Source organism: Rhinopithecus bieti, unplaced genomic scaffold (assembly GCF_001698545.2).
Source record: "Rhinopithecus bieti isolate Rb0 unplaced genomic scaffold, ASM169854v2 scaffold_33330, whole genome shotgun sequence".
Lineage (NCBI taxonomy): Eukaryota > Metazoa > Chordata > Mammalia > Primates > Cercopithecidae > Rhinopithecus > Rhinopithecus bieti.
In genome coordinates this window covers 250,742-273,085 of record NW_016814059.1, presented here as the reverse complement: position 1 = coordinate 273,085, position 22,344 = coordinate 250,742, and the positions used below count along the sequence as shown (strand labels likewise).

Sequence of the window (22,344 nt, the reverse complement as noted above, 5' to 3'; positions counted from 1 at the left end):
ATGGCAAAACCGCATCTCTACTAAAAATATTAATACAAAAAAGCTGGATGTGGTGGCGCACACCTGTAGTCCCAGCTACTCAGGAGGCTGAGGCAGGAGCATCAATCACGTGAACGTGGGAGGTGGAGGCTGCTGTGGGCTGAGAACAAACCCCACAAGAACTTCAGCAAACATGAAACTTTACTGCACACGGAGTCCAGCAGTTCTCTACCCATCTTTCTATTCCATTTCTCCCTCTCTGTCTCAACCTAGGGCAAGATAGGCTTGACCCGACGGGTCATGGCTCTGTACAATAATTTAGTCTTAAATAACTGAGATGCTAAGTATGTAAGAACACTCATGACTCAAAGGCTTGGGAAGGGCTCTGTAAATTTGCTCTTTTAATGCATAAATAAATCCATATTATGTATTACTTTCTGGAAAAGGGTTAAACTCAAATATCTGAAATACTTTTATTATACCAGGTCAAGAAAAATGCCACAGCCAGAAAATTTATTTTAAAATAGAAACATACATTAAGCTTTAAAACAACCAACTCTCAAACAAACGAGGAAAGAGCCTTTGATCCCAGAGTCCACGCGGAATGAATTCCATATGTGTTTGAAATTCACATAAGGAGCACTTAGAAAACCACCTGAAATGGAACTCCGACAGCCCCCTTGCCTGTGAGGGCTCCCGCACCTGCCAGTGTGAGGACATGGCCGAGCCCCGGACACTCGCGTGCCGGGAGCCACCACAGCTCAAGGTGACTGGCAGCGCCCAGCTCTGTGACCAAGACAAACGTTCACATGTGGGGGCACCGTGAGCACCACCAGCTCCAAATCTGATGTGAGGGACTTGGGAGATGTCTGAGAAATGTCCAAAGCGATTTTGGCAACACAGAAAATGCAATGTCTGGGAATTCCACCAAAGGCTTCCAAAAATACTCATGGACAATTCAAGTCGCACGTGGCCAGCGGCAGCCCGGGAGGCCTTCAGTCTGTGTGGGGCGCCCGCGTGGCCTTCTCCTCATAGGACTCCCCGAACTCGTTCACTCTGCGTTTATCCACAGGATAAAGCCTACAACGACACAAATGAGCACATCAGCAAACCCCACTGCAGGGGCTATTTTCCTAAGAGGAGGACTTGGCATCCTTGATTTATTTTCCAGTGAGCGGCCACAGTGAGCAAATTAACTAAAAAGTCTAATCCTCAGAAGTTTTACTGCTGAGGGCTGAGGAGGGATTTCTGAGTTGTGTTTTGTTCGGCATGGCCAGGCCAGCGCACTGCTTTCAAGGAAAGGGAAGCTTGGCCAAACGGAGGACCCAGAGGCTGCACTGGCTGCCTTCTGGGAACTGTGGAATCACGGAGACCCGAGCGATCGCAACAGGAACTGCCATGTTCAGGGAGCGCGTCTCCTCAGCTGTGAACACTTGGCAGGACACTGCCGCCACCTTTGATCCTGAGAGCCCCAGAGGCCTTGCCAACATCACTCCTAGGTATGGATGAGGAAGCTGTGGCGTGAGGGCTTCAGCTTAAAAATGGACCTGCTGCCCACCAAGGTCCCTGTGGTCCTGGCCAAACACCGTTGGCAGGTCTGGAACCAGAAACACACAGAGCCCGAGTGTAGCACAGTTTCAGGCACACCCTGGGCTACCTGCGAGGACGTGGGAGCCACCTGAAGGGCTCACGGTTGAGATGGGACCCTGAAGAGTGACAACCACGCCAGGCACAGCAGCATCCGGGACTCCATGGCTTGGACAACCCCATGCTCTGCAGGGGGCAGGAGGCCAACTGGGGGATCTGAGAATGGTGAACGGGGGACGGGAACCAAGCCCTGTGTGAGTGTTGCTTAAAGGGAAACAGTCCTTCCTGCTGAGACCCAAGCGGGAGCTCCAGTGCAGGGGCTGCATGAGACAGCAAGGGGGTGGGTGGGCAGCCGGCGGCCAGGCCTGGAGAGCTAGGCAAGGGCGGCCACGCGCCACTGTGTGGATGTGCCAACTGCACCTGAACAAAGAGTTAAAACAGGCCGAACAATGCCAGTCTCACGCTGGCCGGGACAGAGGCTCTGAAACACCTGGCGAGGCTGCGTGTGGAGACAGGCGGGGACGAGGCCGCGTGCGGAGACAGGCGGGGACGGAAGCACTGCGCTCCCCAAGGGCCGGCAGCCCAGACCTAGGCAGGACCCCCCAGGACGACCTGGGGGAAAAGGACCTCTCTCCAGCACTAGTCGGATGGCCCCAGGCTTTGAGGGGGGCCATGGCCTGGGGAGGGCACAGGAAAGTGTCACAGCCATGGTGTATGAGTGGTGGCCTCCTGGTCAGGGCGGGGGGAGATGGGAAGAGGGACCTCGAGGGCCAGAGAAAGGACACAGCCAGGAGGCTCTGAGACACTTGGCAACAGGCCTTGGGGGTGACACACACTCCTTCCACCCCTGGACAAGGTCCTGGGGCCAGGACGGGAGGTGAGGGCAGTGCTTGCAGTGGTCCGGATACAACGCTCCTGAGGGGAGCCCCAGATCCCTGGCTCCTACCCTGGCACAGCAGAGCTGGAGGGAGCTCTTGCTGACTGAGAGGGCAGATGTCAGCCCTGGAGGGAAGCAGGAGGCCCGGGGTAGGGCCTGAGACTCTGCGTTTAGAAAATTCTGAGGCCGGGGTGGGGCCTGAGCCTCTGCATTTAGAAAATTCCACAAAGCCTTTTCCTTAGCCATCAGCCTTCGACCTGAAGGCCAAGCTGGGAGGTCAACACAATGTCGTCTTCAGAAACCCGGGTGGCTGGTTTAAGGGGTGTGGCCAATGTTGAGGTGAGCAAGCTCTCCAGTAACATTCTGCCTTGCAGGGACACACAGCCTAAGAGTGGCCCAGAGCCTGTTCCCGACGCTGGAGACCTGGACCCCAGGACTGCCAGCTGGACACTTCGAGGCTAGTGCCAAGTATGGATTAGTCGTGCTACAGTCTCTGTCCTGCTCAATAGCAATGACTGTGAATAAGTAAATAGCTTAAGGAGAGAAATTTGCTTTCAGTGGCTAATCAATAATTCACATAGAAACGAGCATTTCTAAAGCACAATGAGGAGACAGAGCTGCAACAGTTTCTTGCCAGGTCGTATCATGGGCAACTGGAACCCAAGTTTAGGCAAGACAGGAAAAACCACCACCCGCAAATTATCTTTGCCCTCAAATGGACAAACAGGCGCAGGGTGCTATGAAAGCCGTCATCCCGTTTAGCAGCAGCGCCACGCTGCTGAGACGGACCAGGAGCTGAGCATGCACAGCTGCACTCACCACCGCTGGTACAGGTAGACCAGGAACACCACGTCGTCCCGGAAGCAGGCCAGCCGGTGAGACGTGGGCATGGTGATGATGAAGGCAAAGACGTCATCAATGAAGGTGTTGAAAGCCTGCAGGGCCACACGGGAGGAAGGTGAACCCCAGTTGCTGGGACTGGAATCCTATTGTTTCTGGTAACCTAACCAAGCAAATGGCTTTTGGCAGATACTTGGAACTAACTAACTGGAACTATTCACAGCAACAATGAAAAGAGCAGAAAGCCAGCAAGTGGAGACACGACGCTCTGTTCCCTCAGGGGCTCCCCACAGCCGCTGGCACCCGACACACTGCAGGTCTCGCCCAGGCTCCCACCCACATTGGGGAACCCAAAGAGAATGGCCTGAAACCAGAGCCAAGGGGAGAGCCAAGGGCAGAGCTGCCCGAGACAGAGCCAAGGGGAGAGCTGCCCGAGCATTGCCCTTTCCTCTGGGAGCTTGTACTTGACTGCAGTAAAGTGCAAATCACGTCCCATTAACTCAGCTCTGCCTGCAATGCTGAGGCACTTCTAATCCCACACGGAGCCAAGGGGCCCTCCACAGCTCTACCCGCGGGGAATGGCCACGGCCCATGGGAGCTTCCATTCCTGCCTGGGAGGCCTGAATCTACTATCCCCAGGCACCGGTTACTGGGCCACAGGGGTCTGTGTCTTGACACACGTCCTAAGAAGAAACATAAAAACTAAAAAAAAAAACCAAATCTGTGACAAGTGAGAGAACCCCAGTCTTTCAGGGTCTGAAGTTCTCTACAGCTCTTCCGTTTTTAAAGGAGCCACCTTAATATTTTTCAGTGAAAGGGACGGCTGCAGATGCACTCTGGGCAGAGATTGCCCTGGTAATGCTGCTGGCTGGAAGACGCCCTCACTCATGCTCTGCTCAGTCTGGTTCCTTAGAGCAAATGGAACCATGCTCTGCTCAGTGAGAAGGGACTCCTCGCCAACTGTCACACTCACCTTGTAGGTGAACGCCTTCCAGGGCAGATGTGCCACTGACTTCAACTGAAACACGAGAGACAGGCACAGGTCAGCTGCCGGCAGCACAGGAGATGGGGGCCGGGCCGCAGGCAGCACACACCACCTTACCTTGTAGTTCACAAAGAGCTGGGGCAGCATGAAGAGGAAGCCAAAGGCATAGACCCCTGCAGAAAGACAGACAGCACTCACGAGGCGTGGAGGGCCGGGCTGCCACGTCTGTGCATAGCGGGCAGAAAACAAGGTCTGCTATCCAGACAACTTCAGAGTCTGTCACTGTGTGAAGCAACTTCCTGGCTGGTAAGTTCATCAAGAGTCTACGACAACTTTGGAGAGCAAAGCTCTTTTATTTATTAATCAGTGTAACTGCTGCCCATGGGGTCCAGTGAGTGAGGGCGCTGGAGCACCCTGGGGCTGAGGACACGGCCTCCCGACCCACAGGGTCCTGCCCCAGGGGTCAAAGGTGGGACTCCCACAGGGGAGGACGGCAGTGCGGGTCCCACCTGCTCTGCACCAGACAGGCCCTCGCCCTTAATGCTCACGGGACCACTTCCCAAAGAGACCACAAAGCTGCGATCAGGGCTGGTCTGGTGGGGCGGGGGGATGGACACAGCAGCCCATGCAGCTGAAGGTGCCACCTGGGGCAGGTGGGGGCGGGCGGGCCTCCCAGGACATGTGGCCCCGAGCACAGGGCCCTGCGGGGTCCCCACCGTGCATCGGCAGGAGAGCCTGGTGCTTCCATTTGCTCTAAGGAACCAGACGTACATGATGTTGTTTTAATGCTTAAGTTTACTTGTTTTCATGAAGAAAACAGACAACAGTCCTGTACCACACACACAACGCTGTTGTGATTAGCAACGCACACGTACACCAGGCGGCTGCACCACACAGCCTGGCGTGGAGTGGCTGCCGCATCTGGTGTAAGCACTCCCTGTCGCTTGTACAAGGACCTGTTTCTCAGAACCAGTCACTGTTGTGAAGCTATGCGGGGCTTTATCTGCTCACAGGCTCAGGGGAGCCCTGGACACCGCAGAGGCACCTGCCACACTGGGTTACAGGGTGAGAACAATTAAATTGGTGCCTGCTGTAAATACCATTACTGAAGTAGGGAAGCACATGGACTCACCATTGACAAAGCTGTTGATTAACCAGGAGTACCAGCTGAAATGGAAAAAAAAAGGAGAAGTCCCATTTCTTGCATAGCTTAGTATCTGTATTAAATTGATGAAAAATAATTCTTTCATTAAAAATTCTCTAAAAAAAACCCCCAGGTGTTCTCACTGCAGCTGGGCAGCCAAGAGCAGCAGTGCTGAGCCTGGTTCTCAAGCTGGAGACAGCGCTGAGCGCCCCCACCCAGGCAGCAGAGGCCGGGGGCTCTGGGACCCCTCTCAGCTCAGGGCCAGCAGCCTGCTCGGGCAGCAGAGGCCAGGGGCTCTAGGACCCCTCTTGGCTCAGGGCCAGCACCATGCTCGGGCAGCAGAGGCTGGGGGCTCCATCCCCTCTCGGCTCAGGGCCAGCATCCCACCCACACAGCGGAGGCCAGGGGCTCCAGGACCCCTCTCAGCTCAGGGCCAAGCTTCCCATGAAGCCTGGTGGCCGGAGTCAGTCCTCTCAGCTACACCTTACCGGGGGGGACACTGAGGCCCAGAGCGCACTGTGCGCAGCTACAGGGTCAGGATCCCTCCCAGGCACTCGCCCAAGTGCCCTGGCCCCTAGCTTGCCCTCCAGCCGCACTCTGCTCTGGCTCAGTCATCCAAATGGCTTTCTCGGGAAAGACGCAGCAGGTGAAGCGTATGTGGCTTCCTACCTCTTATACTTGATATTCAGGAGGGAATAGACAGCACCCCCGACACAGAGAGGGTACAGCAGGTATGACAAGTACTTCATGGCCTACAGGGAACAAAGGGAGCTTCCAGTTAGAGGCCCAAACGCCAGGCCTGTGTAAATGCACTGCATGGAGCTCACTACGACAGGGACAGACAGAACGAGCTACAGCACTCAGGGCGGCAGGGCTGCTCTGAAAGGGGGCGGGTGGTGTGAGGGGCGCACGTAGGGCTTCGTGCACTGGGAGGCACCGCACACGCCACAGCCCGGGTATAACTACAGGCGCTAGTTAACAATAATAGATCAATTCGGGCTGGTCAAAACCAACCAACCCACAACAGATCAATAAACATAATAGAAAGACACCTGAAAAAACTGTCTACTAAGTAATGTAGTTACATTGCCAGCTGTATCTATTGATTTCAGCTTTACAACTCCATGAAAGTTAGATACAAGCTGGTGAACATTAAACCAAACCACAATCATTCCTGTGCAGAAATGTTCTTTTAACTTGAACTGAGACTTCCAGCTCCCCCAACAGCACTGGGGAAAGGTGATGCTCTGTGCTTCTGGGGCCAATCCTCCAGGCCACTGTGCTGCCGAGGCCGTTATGGCCTTGGTGACAGCAAGTGCGTTCCCAGCAACCACAGCAGACACAAAGGCCTGCGTCAGCTGCCTGGCAAATGTGACTTACAAACGATGAAAATACCCCACTATACGGTGACACAGGCAGGCTGTGCCTGTAAGGACTGGGGAATGAGCATCTCTGCAAGCCCCCACCCTTCCCAGTAAGAAATTTGGGTTTTGTGTGTTCACTCTTGCGATCCCTGCTCAAGGCGGGCTGACCCGTGCTCCAAGGAGACTCCGCACTGAGCAGTGACAGCCAGAGCCCCGTCGTGGAGGGTGTGAGATGTGCCCGGCATGCACGTGCCTTGAACCACACGTGACTTACCTGAGTATCGTACTCCTCGGTTTTCCTCTCAGATTCGCTGTAAGTGCCAAACTGTTGTGAAATTCAACACAGGGATGTTAACAGACTCAGGGAGGATCTGAGCACAGGTGAGCTGTGACTAAGGGGCGTCACACATGGCTGCAGAGCTGACCCAGGCCTCGCTACAGAGGGCGCTCAGGTCCCTACCGGCCGAGGAGAGGACCCAGAGGACAGGGATCTGCATGGACCCTTCCCACCTCACCCTGGCCCTGGGTCCCGCAAGCCTGAGCGGGGACAGCGTGGCCTCATTGCTGTTCCTCGTTGGGGAGCTCGGTTTTCAGTGCCGCTGCTTCACAGTGAGAACACTGCAGAGGGCACAGGCACAGCCGACAATGCTCTGAACCAGCCGGCCAGGAGTCACGGGGCCAGGCTGGAACACAGTGGCTGCGCTGCATCTGCTGGGCTTCCTGCCCTTCCTCTGCCCACAGCATGGAAAATCTCAGCCGTGACTGCTGAGGGCCCTGCCTCAATCAAGGTCCATCTGTGGGCATTGCGATTCAACTCCAGCTCTGCCCCGCCCTCATGTGCCTAGGGGCCTCATGAGCACCCAGGCACTGGGGCAGCCACAAGAGGCAGGGGCTTGCTCACTTGGGGATTGCCAGGACTGTACTGACCCCAGTCAGCACCAGCCTCGGGAGCGTGCTCTAGGCAAGGTGCCAAAATGAAGCACTCCCGCTGGCCAGCCAGCGTCCTTTCTCCCAGAGGCCAGCTCAGGCCCAGAAGCGCTGCCATCTGCATTGAAGAGGGTCAGAACTGGGTACATGACTGGGGAGTCCTCAGGCAAAGAGAGTGGCTGCAATCAGAAACCAGTGCTGCCTCCACCACAGAGGCTCCCGACAGAGGCCCGCAGTGACTCATCCGCGGATGGCCACTTTACTCTGCGCGCAGGGGGCAAAACCACACTCTTCAGAGAGGGCGTGGGGTTCAGCCACTACAGTTAAATCCTACCTGAAATTCGGGCATCAGACCTCTCCAAAGAATAGTCATCTTCAATGCCTTCTTCACTTTCCACAGCTGAGGGGAGAAATCAGGAAATAGCTCCTTTAATCTTCCAAGGCCACAAGACCCCGAATGAATGACCCAGACGGTAACGGGGAGGACCTGCCGCCCACGGCCCCGCCCAGCCCACTGTCCTCTTCCTGTCCCTCCCACTGCTCAGGGCAGAATGGTGGGGGCCGGACCTGGGCCTCTAACCCACACCCGGCAGGTGTACCTGGTCAGGTGGGCTGCACAGCCACCGACCAGCAGACGACAAAACCAGCATGCAAGTGCGGTTTTCTAAACCACCCTGCCTGCACCCAAATTAGCCCCCACCTCCTTCTGCCTGGCACTTGGGCAGCCATGGAGCCTGTTTCAGGCCCTCTTCTGAGAGCCACCACCACCTGGCTGCATCCTTGGAAGGCACTGTTCACAGAGGACTGGTGCCTGAGCCGGGCGTGGCACTGTGACTCGTACCTATGGAGGGCCCCGCCTGTGGTGCTCCAGCACCATCTAATCCAGCTCCTCCTCAACAGGCATGACGGCCGTGCAGGCTCCCACCCACAAATGGGCCACCAACGGCGGGGGCCATCATCCCCCTCAAGTTTTGCTCCCAAGCTGGCCCTGCCCCACGAGGCTCCCTTTTGGCTGGCTTTTCTGAGCTCCGGAACAACCAGGGCTGGACCACAGGGCACCTAGTGATTTCCGTCACTGCCCACCTGGCCGCCGTGCTCAGCTCTGCAGCCACAGCACGAGCCTCTCAAGGCCCCACGGTTTATGCCTCTGCTTTGCGCGTGGTGAGATTTCTCAAACACGTAAAAACACTCTGCTTGGTGGACAGGGCCTCAGGAGCTGGCGCCATCAGAACACCCACTTCCCTGCTCTCCACGTGTTCAAAGCCTTTATAGCCGCTGCCTGCCATTCCACAGCTTCCAGAACACTGAGGCCGTCAGGAACAAGCATGCAGGCTTCCACGGAAGGTCTCACATGCTGGGGCTGAAAGCCTTTCCTGAGTGCGTGGAGGCCCATGGACCTCAGACAGTTCAGGTCACTGCCTGGAACTCACCTCGATGGCGGCTCCAACGCCCGCCGGGACCAGCACCAGCAGGCTCGTCTGCTCGTCCAGCAGGAACAGGAAGATGACTACGGTGCTGAAGCAGCGCCAGAGCACTGGGGACAGGACGGTCGGGCTGGGAGGGGGTGCAGGCCAGACCCCGCCTGTGTGCCCCAAGTCGCACACATACCCCAGTCCCCATCCCAACCCCACGCCCAAGAAGCTTCAGGTACTCCCCAGTCCATGTTACCCTGTTCAAAAAGAACAGGGAAGTATTCAGCAGCCAGGAAAGTGTTTTGAAGGCTACTGAACTGAACAGCCGGCCCCACACCAGCTCCACAAACACGTGTCTGAGCCACACTTGCAAACGAGCATGGAACGTGGGCAGAGGTCGGATGACGGAGCCAGCACAGCTTTGCTTCCAGGCAGGTCTTATGCTAGTTCTGTGATAAGCGCGTGGCTTTTCAAGTCTGGACGTGTTTCCTCCCCAGCCTGTACCTTAACAACCACTCCAGCTTATTCAACATGTCTACCTCCTCCCGCAAACCCCCAGGGCAGGCAGGGGAAGCAGATCCATGGAGCCACATGACAAACAGTGGTCATGGCCACAGCGCTGTCTGCTGCCCACCCCAACCCGGGACGCCGGGAAAGGCATTAGGGTTAGGAGACACCACCACAGAGCGCGGCAGGGCCCCCAGGCAGCCAGGGCCACCTGCTTGGGCATCTTTTCCATGTGAGAAAAACAACGTGTTTGGGTCTCTGATACTGGAGCCGAACACTCCTCACTCCTAACCAACAAGACTCACCGACTCCTCGTCCTCACACCGCCAAACCCTCGCTGGAGCCAAACACTCCTCACACCTAACCAACAGGACTCATCCACTCCTCGTCCTCACACCGCCAACGCCTCGCCCCGTCCAGACTGCCGCTCCCCACCCCACTGTAACAACCTCCACCTCTGCAAGGTCAGGAGGACCCTCACTCACTTGGGCCCCCTAACCATGGCAGGCACTCCTGGCCAGGAACACTGGTCCCAGATTTTGGCAGGCCTCCTGCCCGGGCTGCCTGGCCTCAGGGGTCCCTGACCACCCCACCTAACAGTTGCACACTCCCTGTCGCTGCCGGGCACAGCACCATGGGCCTATCAACTGCCATCACCTGAGAGGCCCCACATACCCAGGCCTGCGCTGGTTGGGGAAGGAAGACCCGAGGGAGGACAGGGCGAGGGAACTAAGACAGGGGATGTGAGGCCCCAGCCCCGTTCAGCGCCCGTGAGCAGCCGGGAAGGCTCCAGAGGTCCATGCTTCTCACTCCCCACAGCCCAGGCCCAAACCCCATGCACGCCAGAGTCCACAGCCAGGCCCTGAGCTATGCAGCCTCCGGCAGTCACACCACACACATACCAGTTTGCAGCTAGGCCCTGAGCTGCGCAGCCTCCAACAGTCCCACTGCAATTGCCGCAAAGGCTCTCGGGGTTTTACAGTGCCTGGTCTCAGAGGCTTCTCAAGAGCCAAGCACACACCCGGCGCTGTGTCTGCAGCCAGGAATGAGGCGGGCAGCCCTCAACCGCAGGCTCCAGGGAGCATCCCCGGGGCAGAGGATCTGAGCAGGGCCACGTCCAGGGCGCCTACCTGCCTTGGTGGACATGCCGATCATGCTCTTCTTCTTCTTCCAGAAACTGATGTCGTTTTTAAAGGCCAGGAAATCAAAGAGAAGCTAAAGAGAACACACATGACAGCAACTCACATCTCCTGTTTCTATCTCCTGTGAGACAGAGATAGAGGCCTCCTGTGTGACCGTCCGGCCTGCCATGTCCTGTCAGAACCTAGAGTGCCCAGGCAGGCTTTGCAGGGACCATTCTGAAATAACACTTATCTTTGACTTGAATTGCTGGAAAGGCCCACAGGCAACTGGAGGCTTTGGATTCCCTGGACTGTGGGGCTGGCTGGGCGTCCCTACCCTGCTCTCGGATTGTGCCTACTCCGGGCAGCCTTACCTCTCAACTGTGCTAGAAATGCAGGGGCTGGGCGTGGTGGCCCATGCCTGTGGTCCTGGCTATTGCAAGGCCAAGGCCGGAGGACTGCCTAAGCCCAGGGTTTTGAGACCAGCCTGCGCAACATAGTGAGACCTATCTCCAAAAGAAAAAAAACTTAAAAAAACCTAACCATGCATGAGCTCATCCTTAGAGACATCGACCTTTTAATAAAAATCATTTAATTCTCCAATGTGGCTTTAGAAAGTTTTAGCTTGATGGGCAGCCAAACTCCCAGGCACTCAGAACCAGTGCCAGCTGCACTCCTGGGTGCCTCCTCACCCTTCTAGCCTTACCAAAGGCCAGCCTAACAGCCACAAGGATGGCTCTCCTCTAGCAGCTCAACTCCACAGGCGAAAATAAAGAGCACAGTAGCCTTGCTTTACCCATAGTTCGCTGTTACCCACAGAGCAGTGCGATGAGATATTCTGAGAGTGAGACCACACCCATGTTACTTTATTACAGTGTACTGTCCTGTTTCTGTTACCAGTTATTATTGGTAATCTCTTACTGTGCTTCATTTATAAACTGAACTTTATCATAAGCATTATATAATATATATATTTAGAAGAAAAACCAGTCTTTCTAGGTTTTGGTTTCAGGTATCCACTGAGGGTCTTTGAACCTATCTCCTGAGGATAAGGGGAGACTACCGTAAACACACCGGATGAGGATAAGGGGGACCTACTGTATACACACTGGATAAGGCAGACTACTGTATACACACCAGATGAGGATAAGGGGGAACTACTGTATACATACCGGATGAGAATAAGGGGGGACTAGTGTATACACACCAGATGAGGATAAGGGGGGACTACTGTATACACACCAGATGAGGATAAGGGACTGCTGTATACACACCGGATGAGGATGGGGGGGACTACTGTATACACACCGGATGAGGATAAAGGGGGACTACTGTATACACACAGGACTTTTTACATTTAAAAATCAGTGTGTTAGAATTTGTACAAGTACTTTCTGCCAGAAGCTGCCCACCTCTGCATGGGCATGCATGGGGTCGGGGCCTGGACAGGGGAGAGTGAGATGCCTGCACCTGCTCATCTCACTGGTGTGGACACTGCTCAGAGTACTCTGGATCCTTCTCAAAACCGCCCCCAAAGCCAGCACAGCACAGCTCAAGTCCCCAAGTCCCCAAGGCTGTGGATGGAGCTCTATGGTCCCTCCCTTTACAGAACTGGGAGAACTTGCCCACTGGGGCAATGGTCACCAAGTGTCAGGAGTGCTGGCTGCTGAGCAATGGGAGCAGACGCTTGAGGGCCACAGGGCTGGACGGCGCCCACAAATCCCAGGTCCAGGGCCCCTGCAGGAGGCCTGGGACCCAGGGAGCCTCCCCAGTGCCTGTGGCAAGCCCTCCTGGCGGACGACTCACATGGAACGCTGCAACAAAGAAGGTCAGCGCCAGGAAGTACAAGTTGGTATCTACAAAAATTCCTTTCACTTCATCAGCATCTTTCTCTGAAAACCCTGCCAAGGAAAAAAAACCACACAACATAAAACAGGCAATATCAATCTTACCTAACATTAGAAATACAGTTTTCAATATAAAAATTTAGGCCGGGCACAGTGGCTCATGCCTGTAATCCCAGCACTTTGGGAGTCTCAGGTGGGTGGATCACTTGAAGTCAGGAGTTTGAGACCAGCCTGGCCAACACGGTGAAACCCCATCTCTACTAAAGATACAAAAATTAGCCGGGCGTGGTGGCACACGCCTGTAAATCCTAGCTACTGGAGGGACTGCGGCATGCGAATCGCTTGAATCTGGGCGGTGGAGGCTGAAGTAAGCAGAGATTGCGCAACTGCACTCCAGCCTGGGCAACAGAGTGAGACTCTGTCTCAAAAATAAATAAATAAATAAATAAATAAATCTCGTCAACAGAGTTAAGGTTCATTTGACCAAAATCATGGCATTTCACATATTATGTTCTTAATAAAGCCAATTTCCAGACAATCAACCAGGCCATCTCCAAGGAGAGAAGTGAGGCAGGCGCTGCTGAGCCTCCGATTCAACATCTGTGTGAGCATCTGCAGCAGGAGGCATGGAGGCCCCAGCCTGTGTCAGGATTTGCACTCAGACGCCCGGGGGGCTCCATGGCAGCCTCATCCCGACGCCAGCCGTGTGCGGCACGTACCGAACTGCTGCAGGGAGTACACGGCGTCCTGCATGTGGATCCAGAAGCGCAGCCGTCCCAGCGAGACCTTGTCGTAGGACACGGTAAGGGGCAGCTCGGTGGTGGAGCGGTTTATGACCTGATGAAGACAGCCACACTGAGGGCCCTGGCCTCACACCCTTGCGCCCAGCTGCCTGGCAGCCCTCGTCAACCCTGCCATCCCCCTTCCCATCCCTGTGTGGCCCCAGGTCAGACATGACGGGGACCAGCAGGGCATTCCTGAGGTCCCTCCTTCTGTCACCACAGGCCAGGCCCCAGCGTGCTGTGTCCCAGCACAGGTGATGGGTTCCCACCACCACTTAGGACCTGTGAGTCCAGCAGTGCTAGCAGTTGCCTGGATCTGTTCTGCTCGCACGTGCCACCTTCCAATTTTCAAGTGCACAAGTCCTGGTTCCCTGGAAGTGATGCTTGCCACCACATCCTGCCTAGGAATCTTCACCGACAGCATACAGCGCTGAGCTTGGTCCTGCAGAGCGCTGGTTTGTCCTAAGAGTTTGAGGCCACGGGGACACGCACCAGCCCTGCAGCACATGGGCAAAGTGCCCTCATGCCTAAAAGCACGGAGGCAGGCGGTGGCCATGGGGACAACAAGTAAGGCTTCTGGAACGCAGAGCTAGCACGGGCAGTGGGGTGGGGACCTGCTGTGGGCCTCAAACGGCAATAAGCTTAGTCCTGCAGGGCCGCCGGGCTCCATGTCACACAGGCTGCAATGCCAGGTCCCAGGGCACCGAGGTAGGAGGGTAAGGAACGGGTTCACAGGGGCAAGCCCACACCCTACAGCACATGCACAGTGACCACACCCGGTGTGCGCCACCCTCCACATGCTGGAACGTCCAGCGAGGGCTGTGCTCTAATCCACCCGCCCTGCCTCACGCCCTGACCCGCCATGGCAGGCACTGCTGGTGTCAAGAGTGTGGTGGAGTCAGAGCCACAACCAGCAGGTGCCAGGTTGCCCTAAAAGCAGCTGTCAGGGCGCCCCACGCAGCCAAGTGGCATCAGTGCATGTGGATGGTGTCCTCCAGGCACCCCTCGAGCTGCCAAGCGTGTCTGAAGGGTGTCACTGCCTGCTCCATCTGGCAGTGCCGGGCCCAGCCACAGAAGGTGCCGACTTCCTGCGCCTGCTGCGTCCCAGCTGCCTGCTTCCTCTCTTAAGACAGCACCTCTCAAATCTGGCCCCAAGTGAGACACAGCAACAGAGACACAGCACATGAGAGGCCGGGATTCGGGGAAGCTGCTGTCGGCACGTGTCTCCATAACTACTGCAGGGCGGGCCACCACTGGCACAGCTGTGCCACAAAGCCTGCCCTGGGCCTCTAACAGACAGATCTGCAGACACACACACAGGGCAGCCTTCTGCAGCCGCCTGCCCCTTCCACCTTCTTCTGAATGCCTACAAGGAGTCAGCGGCATGAGGCCTCATAAGAGGCGACCACGGGCTGGTGCCACAGCTCACACAACTCCGTACGGGGCATTTTAGCAGAACCTGCTGTCCTGAGGTTTCTCAGCAGCACACCAGCAAACTCCAGCAAACAGAGAAAGGCACTGGAATTGCAGGGGCTGACAGAGAAACTGTTTAGGGAGAGGCTGGAACACCAGACCTGCTCACCAGTCACTGCCTGTCCGGCCCCCAGTCTGCAGGTTGTATAGGAGCAATCAGTGACCCCAGAAGTGAAGGAGGCAGTGTTAGGGACCACAAGGGGTCTGAGGGAACAGCTGTACAGAGCGACAGTTCTGAGAGCCACAGTCAGCAGGAGGCAGCAGGGCCTGGGCAGAGATCAAAGCAGTCAGGTGGCCACACCCCAATTTCCCAGCTGCACCCCAGCAAGCTCCCTGCTCTCCCCAGGACTGTTTCCTCAACAAAAATGGGGAAAGGGCCCGCCTCAGAGCTGCCGAAAGCCGTAAGTCAAGTGGCCTGGCTCCTACTGGGTGGTCCAGAGTGACAGCGACAGCTTGCAGGGAGGCAAGGCAGAGCGGTGATCCTGCAGGGCCCCAGCTGAGTCTTCACCTCTGAACCCCAAATAACCTCATCCGTGAAACGACGCCACAGCTCCCAGCACAATCACAGAAAGGTTCACAGAGTGCTTAGCACAGTGCCGCATGTGCAGCAAGGGACATTAAATATTAACTGCTTCTGTGAGTCTCGACACTGGCCGAAGGGTGGCTACATTTCATCTCCCCTCAAAGCAACCCTGGGAGAGCAGGCGTCGTCACTGCCCATAACCACATGGCGCCAGAGCCCAGAGAGCAGCCACTTCCCTCCTGCACAGGCCTTCTGCCTTGCCAGGGGTCACCCCCAGAGCTGAGGAAGGCTGTCACCCGCTCCTCTGGCCGCCTGTGCAGGACCAGCCCTGGCGGGGAAAGCAGGAGTTTGCTCAGGACACTCTGAATTAACCTACATGGCACACCAGAGCTTGCACGCAGACGCGGTTTTACACGGCGCTCCTTTCAGGGGCCTTTCACCAGCGACCATCCAGAGGCTCAGGAGGACCCCGCAGCCAGCCAACAGCAAACCCAGCGCACCACCAGGGCCGCCCCCCGTCACAGCCCTCCCACGCCCGAAGGCAGTGCTTCCCAGCACAGGTAAAAGCTCCGTGCTACATGTCAGCAATGGCCCTGTCCATTAGGGTGCTGGGGCTGCGAGGCCAGTCTTGGGATCAGTCTCGCCAGCTGCACAACCAGTGGGCAGAGGCGTCACTCACCATCAGGTCCTTCACACGGTTGCTGAGCTGGTCGATGAACAGGATGGGCAGGTAATGCACGGTCTTCCCCAGCTGGATCCTGGGATTAAACCACAACTTTCCAAAGTCAGTCCAAGGTTTTTCCCTTTCAATGAATCAATACATTCAGGCACCGGGTTTACCCCAGAGAAGTCCCCCCAACACCACCCTCAGCTGCTTCTCAGTCACAATGACCCCAGGGCACAGCCTCCCCAAACAGAATCAGAGAGCCTGACAACATATGCACGCTTCTGAGACCCACTCCCCACGAAGTGACGGCCACAGGTGGGAAAATGCCTCCACGGCCACTAGGGGGAACTGCAGGGACAAGGCTGTACAGCAGAGCCCAGGGCCCTCTGCGCACGGACATGGAGCAATCCCAGGATGTGGCCGCTACACTTGGAAGGGCAAGTCACCTGCAGCCACCTAGGAGACGGAGCTGTGGTGTGGGAGTTGGGGGGGATCCCCAACACATGGGAGACACGGGGTGAGCTCAGGTGGCCAAATACGTACATTCCAATAATTGTATTTAACTGATGACAAGTTATACTAAACTAATAATCTAAAGGTTAACTTTTAAGTAAATCTAAATGAGCCAAGTTAAAAAATCACAGGGGCAGCAAAGCAACACACTCCCGTCAGCACCTTCCATTTTCTCTCCATGGAAGCCTTCGCCAGCCGGGAGCAGAGGGCAGCATGCTCCAGCTTGAACTCTTTCTTCTCCCTTCCAGCCCTCTAGTAGCAGCACAACCTCAACGAGGAAGTGGGAAGAGCTGGGGGGCCCAGGCAGCGAGTGCCTCGCCACAGAAGGGACTCCAGGAGGCAGGAGTGGCCCGCTGGTGGGTTCTGGCCAGCCACGATCCCAGCACCCTCCCGCCGGCGCTCCAGCTCTGGGGCCCCACTTACATCTTCATGTACCGATGCACATCGGCAGGCAGGGAAGACCCGTCAAAAACAAAGTTGTCTGCCATCACATTCAGTGCCAGCCGCGGTCTCCAGTGGGACACTGGCTCATCCAGGGCGCTCGTGGGCTTCTTCTCCGCCTCGAGCTGCTGCTAAGTGAGGAAAACAGAGGCCAATGCTAGGACAGAAAACCGTGCCTGGGACAGCAGGGTCAGCATCCTAACCCATGAACAGACAGCCATGCACGGGCACAACTGGGGGAGAGCCCAGCAGAGAGGGCACAGTGGCCCCACAGCTGCCAATTCCTCCAGACTCTCACCAAACACCCCCAATCCTTATCAACATGGAAGCCAGGGGGTGCTGCTTTGCAACATGTGGTCACGGATCTCACCAATTCCTTCTTTGGGGTTCTCAACTAAGTGGGCCCACTTCTCAGAAGTTGAGAGGGTGAGAGCCCCCTGAGCTTGGCAGAAGACTGTGCAAGTCCAGAGCTCACACAGCCCGGTGGCTGTAAGGAGACTGAGAGGGAGTCGGCTTCTAAAACTAAGCATGTGGGGCTGCCTAAAGCAGGAGACACACTGAGGACTATGCACGGCTCTTAAATGAAGTTAAACTTCAAAGGGACACTGACTGACAGGGAAATCTTAGCTCGTTTCAGATCTGATACATCCTAGGAAACACTATGATCTTACCCTTTTCCTACCTAAAGATACAGTTTAGCAATAATTTACATTACAAATGGTTTTTCACACCTCCTCACATTTGCTACCTGGAAGGGAGGCTCCCTGCACTACATGCTTCGTCCCCATCACCCCACCCACTTTTCAGGACACTGGCGCGGAGATGCGGGCCCCGGATGAGGGGGACATGGAGAGGGGCAGGTGCGGGCTGTTCCCGAGGAGACACAGATGCAAACTGGGGAGAGGCAGGAGCAGGTGTTGGCAGGGCTTTCAAAACCACACCAACCCCGAGACACCTCTCTTTCTGTCTGCAACAATTTCACAGCCTCTTCCTGGAAAGCTGCCATCTTTCTTGTTTTGTAGATTTTTTTTCTGAGGCAGAGTCTCCCTCAGTCGCCCAGGCTGGAATGCAGTGGTGCCATCTCACCTTAAGGGTTCAAACGATTCTCCCGCCTCAGCCTCCCGAGTAGCTGGGATTACAGGCACACGCCACCACGCCCAGCTAATTTTGTATTTTTAGTAGAGACGGGGTTCGCCATGTTAGCTAGGCTAGTCTCGAACTCCTGACTTCAGGTGATCCACCCACCTCAGCTTCCCAAAGTGCTGGGATGACAGGCATGAGCCACGGCGCCCAGCCTTGTTTTGCAAATTATCTCACTTTCCACTCAACACAAAGGTGGGTATCAGAATTCCCTTGCTTTATCCTTGGCCTGTGTTCATGATCACTTAAGTGACTTCCAGTTTCTATTTGTGCATACACCTTTCTACAGATGTACAAACTACAACTTGTACCTCTACCTTTTCCAGCATCTCCAGTTACGTTCTTAGAATAAACATCTAGGAATAGTCCAGTCCTACACAGAACGCAGAATGAGCCCAGCTCCTGGTGCGAGGCTGCAGGACAGCCCTGCAGGACCAGCGCTCCATCCCACCAAGTGCAGCAGGTGCCTCCAGACGCTGAGAAGGCCCACTCCCTGAGGGACTCTGCATAAAGAATGCCAGCGACCACTTCAACTGTCCCTAATTTTAGATAAAACTTGTCTGCAAACTCATGGATATGACTCAGCTGAAAGTCAGAAATGCATGCCAGTAACATTCCAATGGCTTTACTCCCAACAAAGTCACTGGAGCCCCAGACATCGCCTGCCTGTGTGGAGACAGACACATCCGTTCTGACGGCGCGGCACAGCCTGTTGTCAGTGACCCACGAAGACCTCACCTGTGCATCAGACTCCCCAGTGAGCAGGTTGATTTCTTCCGGCTTGGGGACCATGTAGGTGGTCAGAGGACTGACCAGGTGCACCTGCTTCCCGTCGTGCCACGGCAGGACCCCAGCATGATGGAGGAAGATGTAGGCATACAGCGTCCCATTGTTTCTCGTTTTCTTTGGTACAGAAACATTAACTGTCCTGAAACAGAACCACCATTTGCACTACATACATATTATATTCTGTCTCTAGAAACTATTCAAATACTTTTATAAAACAACTTTATAATTTCAGCTTCTAATTTCAGCTGAAATTAGTTATTCTGAGCTGAATAACTTCTAATTTCAGCTCAGAAGTACCAAAAATGAAACCCACCTGCCTGGGGCTTTACGAGTCCTGGGTGTGTGTGTCCTGAGAACTCGGCACAAGTGTGGGCGCCTACAGCTGAAAGCAAAAGGGCCCGCACTTCCTGCCTCCATCTCAGGAGGCTGAGAGGTCAATGACCCGCCTGAGGCTACAGGGCTGAAGCAGCCAGGGGGAAAGCAGCTTCTGGGCCTGGCCAGGATACCAGCTGACCATACACACTGAATCCCAGAACTCTGAAACGAAGGGCAGCAGCCGCGAGGGCTCCATATGCCTGCTACTGGAGTCTCAGAAATTTAATGTGGGTAGTTTTTTTGGGTGTTGCATTTTTAAAGATAAAAAGACGATCAGCCACAAAGGACTGACTTTTAAGCCTGTCTGCCCTGACTGCGCGGCCTCCAGTGCGAGCTGAGGAAAGGCCCGGTGAGCTGCTAGAACTGTAGGCCTCGGACCAGGCGCTTGGCTCTTCACCTGCACGCTAGAGTCCGACGTCCATGCTACAGCCCCATGGAAAACCTCACATGCCACCTGTTGATGGTTACATGAGTTCTTCTTCCTCTTTAAAAGTCTTTTTTTTTTTTTTTGAGACAGTCTTGCACTGTCACCCTGGCTGAAGAGCAATGGCGCAATCTCGGCTCACTGCAAACTCCGCCTCCCAGGTTCACGCAATTCTCCTGCCTCCGCCTCCCAAGTAGCTGGGATAAAGGCACACACCACCACACCCGGCTAATTTTTTGTATTTTTAGTAGAGACGGGGTTTCACTATGTTGGCCAGGCTGGTCTTGAACTTGTGACTTTGTGATCCACCCGCCCGGCCTAAAAGTCTTTTTTTTGAGACGAGGTCTCGCTGTCACCAGGCTGAAACTGCAGGGGGTGCAATCATAGCTCACTGCATCCTCAACCTCCTGAGCTCAAGGGACCTCCCGCCTCAGTCCCTCGAGTAGCTGGGACTACAGGTGTGTGTGCCACCACACCCGGCTAACTTCGAAAATTGTTGTAGAGCTGGGGTTTTGTCACATTGCCTAGGCTGGTCTCGAACCGCTGGGCTCAAGTGATCCTCCCGCCTCGGCCTCCCAAACTGCTGGGATTATAGGCGTGAGTCACTGTGCCCAGTCTCTCCTTAAAAATCTTATGGTTGGCCAGATGCGGCGGCTCACGCCTGTAATCCCAGCACTTTGGGAGGCCAAGGCAGGCGGATCACAAGGTCAGGAGTTTGAGACCAGCCTGGTCAACATGGTGAACCTGTCTCTACTAAAAATACAAAAATTAGCCAGGCGTGGTGGAGGGCACCTGTAGTCTCAGTTACTTTGGAGGCTGAGACAGGAGAATCACTTGAACCCGGGGGCCAGAGGTTGCAGTGAGCAGAGATGGCGCCACTGCACTCCAGCCTGGCAACAGAGCGAGACTCCATCTCAAAAAAAAAAAAAAAAAAAAAAACTTATGGCCAAAGTTCTAATGAGAAACCAAAGGCATCCATGGCTCCCCACTACCCAAGAAAGAATCCGTCTCCACCAGGACATCTTAAGTGTCTCTCTTTAGGCGGGGGTGCAGGGCTGTGTATCTCTGATGGAATGTGCACTCAGAGACACTTGAGGTGGGGCTGTGTCAGAATGCTCATTCTCCCCGCTACCTCCAGGCTGACACTGTGCCAGGTCAAATGGAAAACCTCATTAGCTGTCCTTGGTAACTGGTCCAGGGCCCAGCATGGAAAAGGTAGTATTCCTGTCTGGGAAATTAAACCCAATGCAGATGAATCCTGAACATTTTTGAAAGGTGTGGGCAGCTACAACCGACTGGTGACCAGGCCAGCACTTCTGGCCTCTATTTCATGGAGGCAGAGAGAGGGCAGCAACTGGCTTGAGATCACAGGCCCAAAGAGGCCAGGCAGAAACCGCCTTGCCAGTGCCTCCAGCTACCTACAGGGACTGGCCGCCTCAAGGGCGTGGAGTCCAGCAAGAGTCTCAAGCTTTCGTTATTCTCTCCTCAGATACCTCCCAGGCAATGAAGGGAAATGGTCGACTTGTGAGAAGCAAATCATAGTTAACATTATTCAATTAAAAAAAATTAGGCCATATGTTAGACGTAATTTTTAAGTTACTCTACATATTTGGACATTGATCTATTCTAACGTCACATGTCACTTAATTATGACTTTCTACAAAATTGCTTCCTCCATCCCCATCCCTTTTCCTTCACAAGTAACTTAAGCGAACTACTTCCACCAGGAAAAGACAAGTCGGCCCGGTAGTGAAACTACAGAGCTGTCCGCTCTCAACTGGTTCACCAAGCCTGGCCCCTGCTCCTTCGGAGCCTCCCTGCTGCAGGACGTCCCACTGCCATCAGACTCTGCTGAGAGCTACCTCCCAAACGACATTCATCACCTGTCACCTTCCAGGTTGAATGTTTACAGGCCAGGCATAGGCCTCCACTTACGATATTCTACCACTTCGAGACACTCGGTAAGACTAGTCCTCTAAGGTAAACACGTTGGGTACAGAAAGCTAACTTTTAAACGATCTGAACACAAGTAATGTTTTCCCTTTCACTGGCATTTTGTCCTACAACCATACCTTTCAAATTTGGACTCCACATCAAAGTCTTCCACATTCAAGACCAGGTCGATGTTGTTCTCAGCACCCAGGTGGGACCTCGTCGTGGTGTATACGCTCAGCTGGAAAGGAGGGGGCGTCAAGAGTCAGCCCGGCCAGGCCCTGGCAGGACGCACACGCATCCCACGGCCAGTCGGAGGGCGGAAGACCTGGCCACTGGGGAACTAGGAAAGGTTCCATCTCGACTCGCGCGGCCACAGCTCCGAACTAAGACGCGACAGCGGCGTCTGGGGACTGGAGGAGTGGCCACCACCCCAACCCGCCCGACCCCCGGCCGCCAGCCTCGCGGACGCTCACCTGCAGCTTGGGCCGCCGCGCCAGGTAGGGCTGGATGCAGTTGGCGTCGCCGGAGCACGGGCGGGTGTAGACGATGCCGTACATGACCCAGCAGGTGTGCACCACGTAGACCACGAACACGCCCACCACCAGGCTGGTGAAGGAGCTGCGGCCGCTCCACATGGCTGCCTCGCGCCCGGCGCCCCCGGCCCGCCCGCCTCTCAGCCGCGGGCTCCGCCC

General features: G+C 55.4%; 1 protein-coding gene across 4 annotated transcripts; it reads right to left on the bottom strand.

The window, feature by feature from the left end:
- Positions 1–361: 361 nt before the first annotated feature.
- Positions 362–22,338, bottom strand: CLPTM1L (CLPTM1 like). Of its 4 annotated transcripts, none has more exons than XM_017849580.1 (17): positions 22,126–22,338; positions 21,790–21,890; positions 18,868–19,057; positions 16,972–17,117; positions 16,048–16,126; positions 13,310–13,427; positions 12,550–12,644; positions 10,753–10,837; positions 9,134–9,237; positions 8,038–8,103; positions 7,051–7,101; positions 6,082–6,164; positions 5,401–5,435; positions 4,386–4,441; positions 4,257–4,301; positions 3,263–3,378; positions 362–1,059 (listed from the first exon to the last, which is right to left on the bottom strand). In XM_017849580.1, the coding sequence occupies exons 1-17, from the start codon at positions 22,285–22,287 to the stop codon at positions 975–977; spliced, it is 1,617 nt and encodes a 538-aa protein (XP_017705069.1). In that variant the 5' UTR covers positions 22,288–22,338; the 3' UTR covers positions 362–974. The 4 variants fall into 4 exon arrangements, with proteins under 4 accessions (XP_017705069.1, XP_017705068.1, XP_017705066.1 ...); XM_017849579.1 differs by having other exon boundaries at positions 16,972–17,120; positions 22,126–22,287; XM_017849577.1 differs by having other exon boundaries at positions 4,257–4,441; positions 16,972–17,120.
- Positions 22,339–22,344: the final 6 nt, after the last annotated feature.

What these genes read in the sequence shown, in the direction of transcription:
- CLPTM1L (XM_017849577.1), bottom strand. Translation starts at nt 22,287, where the DNA reads ATGTGGAGCGGCCGCAGCTCCTTCACCAGCCTGGTGGTGGGCGTGTTC. An exon ending in CCGAGGAGTACGATACTCAG is followed by an intron (nt 6,165 to 7,050) that starts GTAAGTCACGTG and finishes TGTTCCCTGTAG; the next exon opens with GCCATGAAGTACTTGTCATA. An exon ending in CTGAATATCAAGTATAAGAG is followed by an intron (nt 5,436 to 6,081) that starts GTAGGAAGCCAC and finishes TTTCCATTTCAG; the next exon opens with CTGGTACTCCTGGTTAATCA.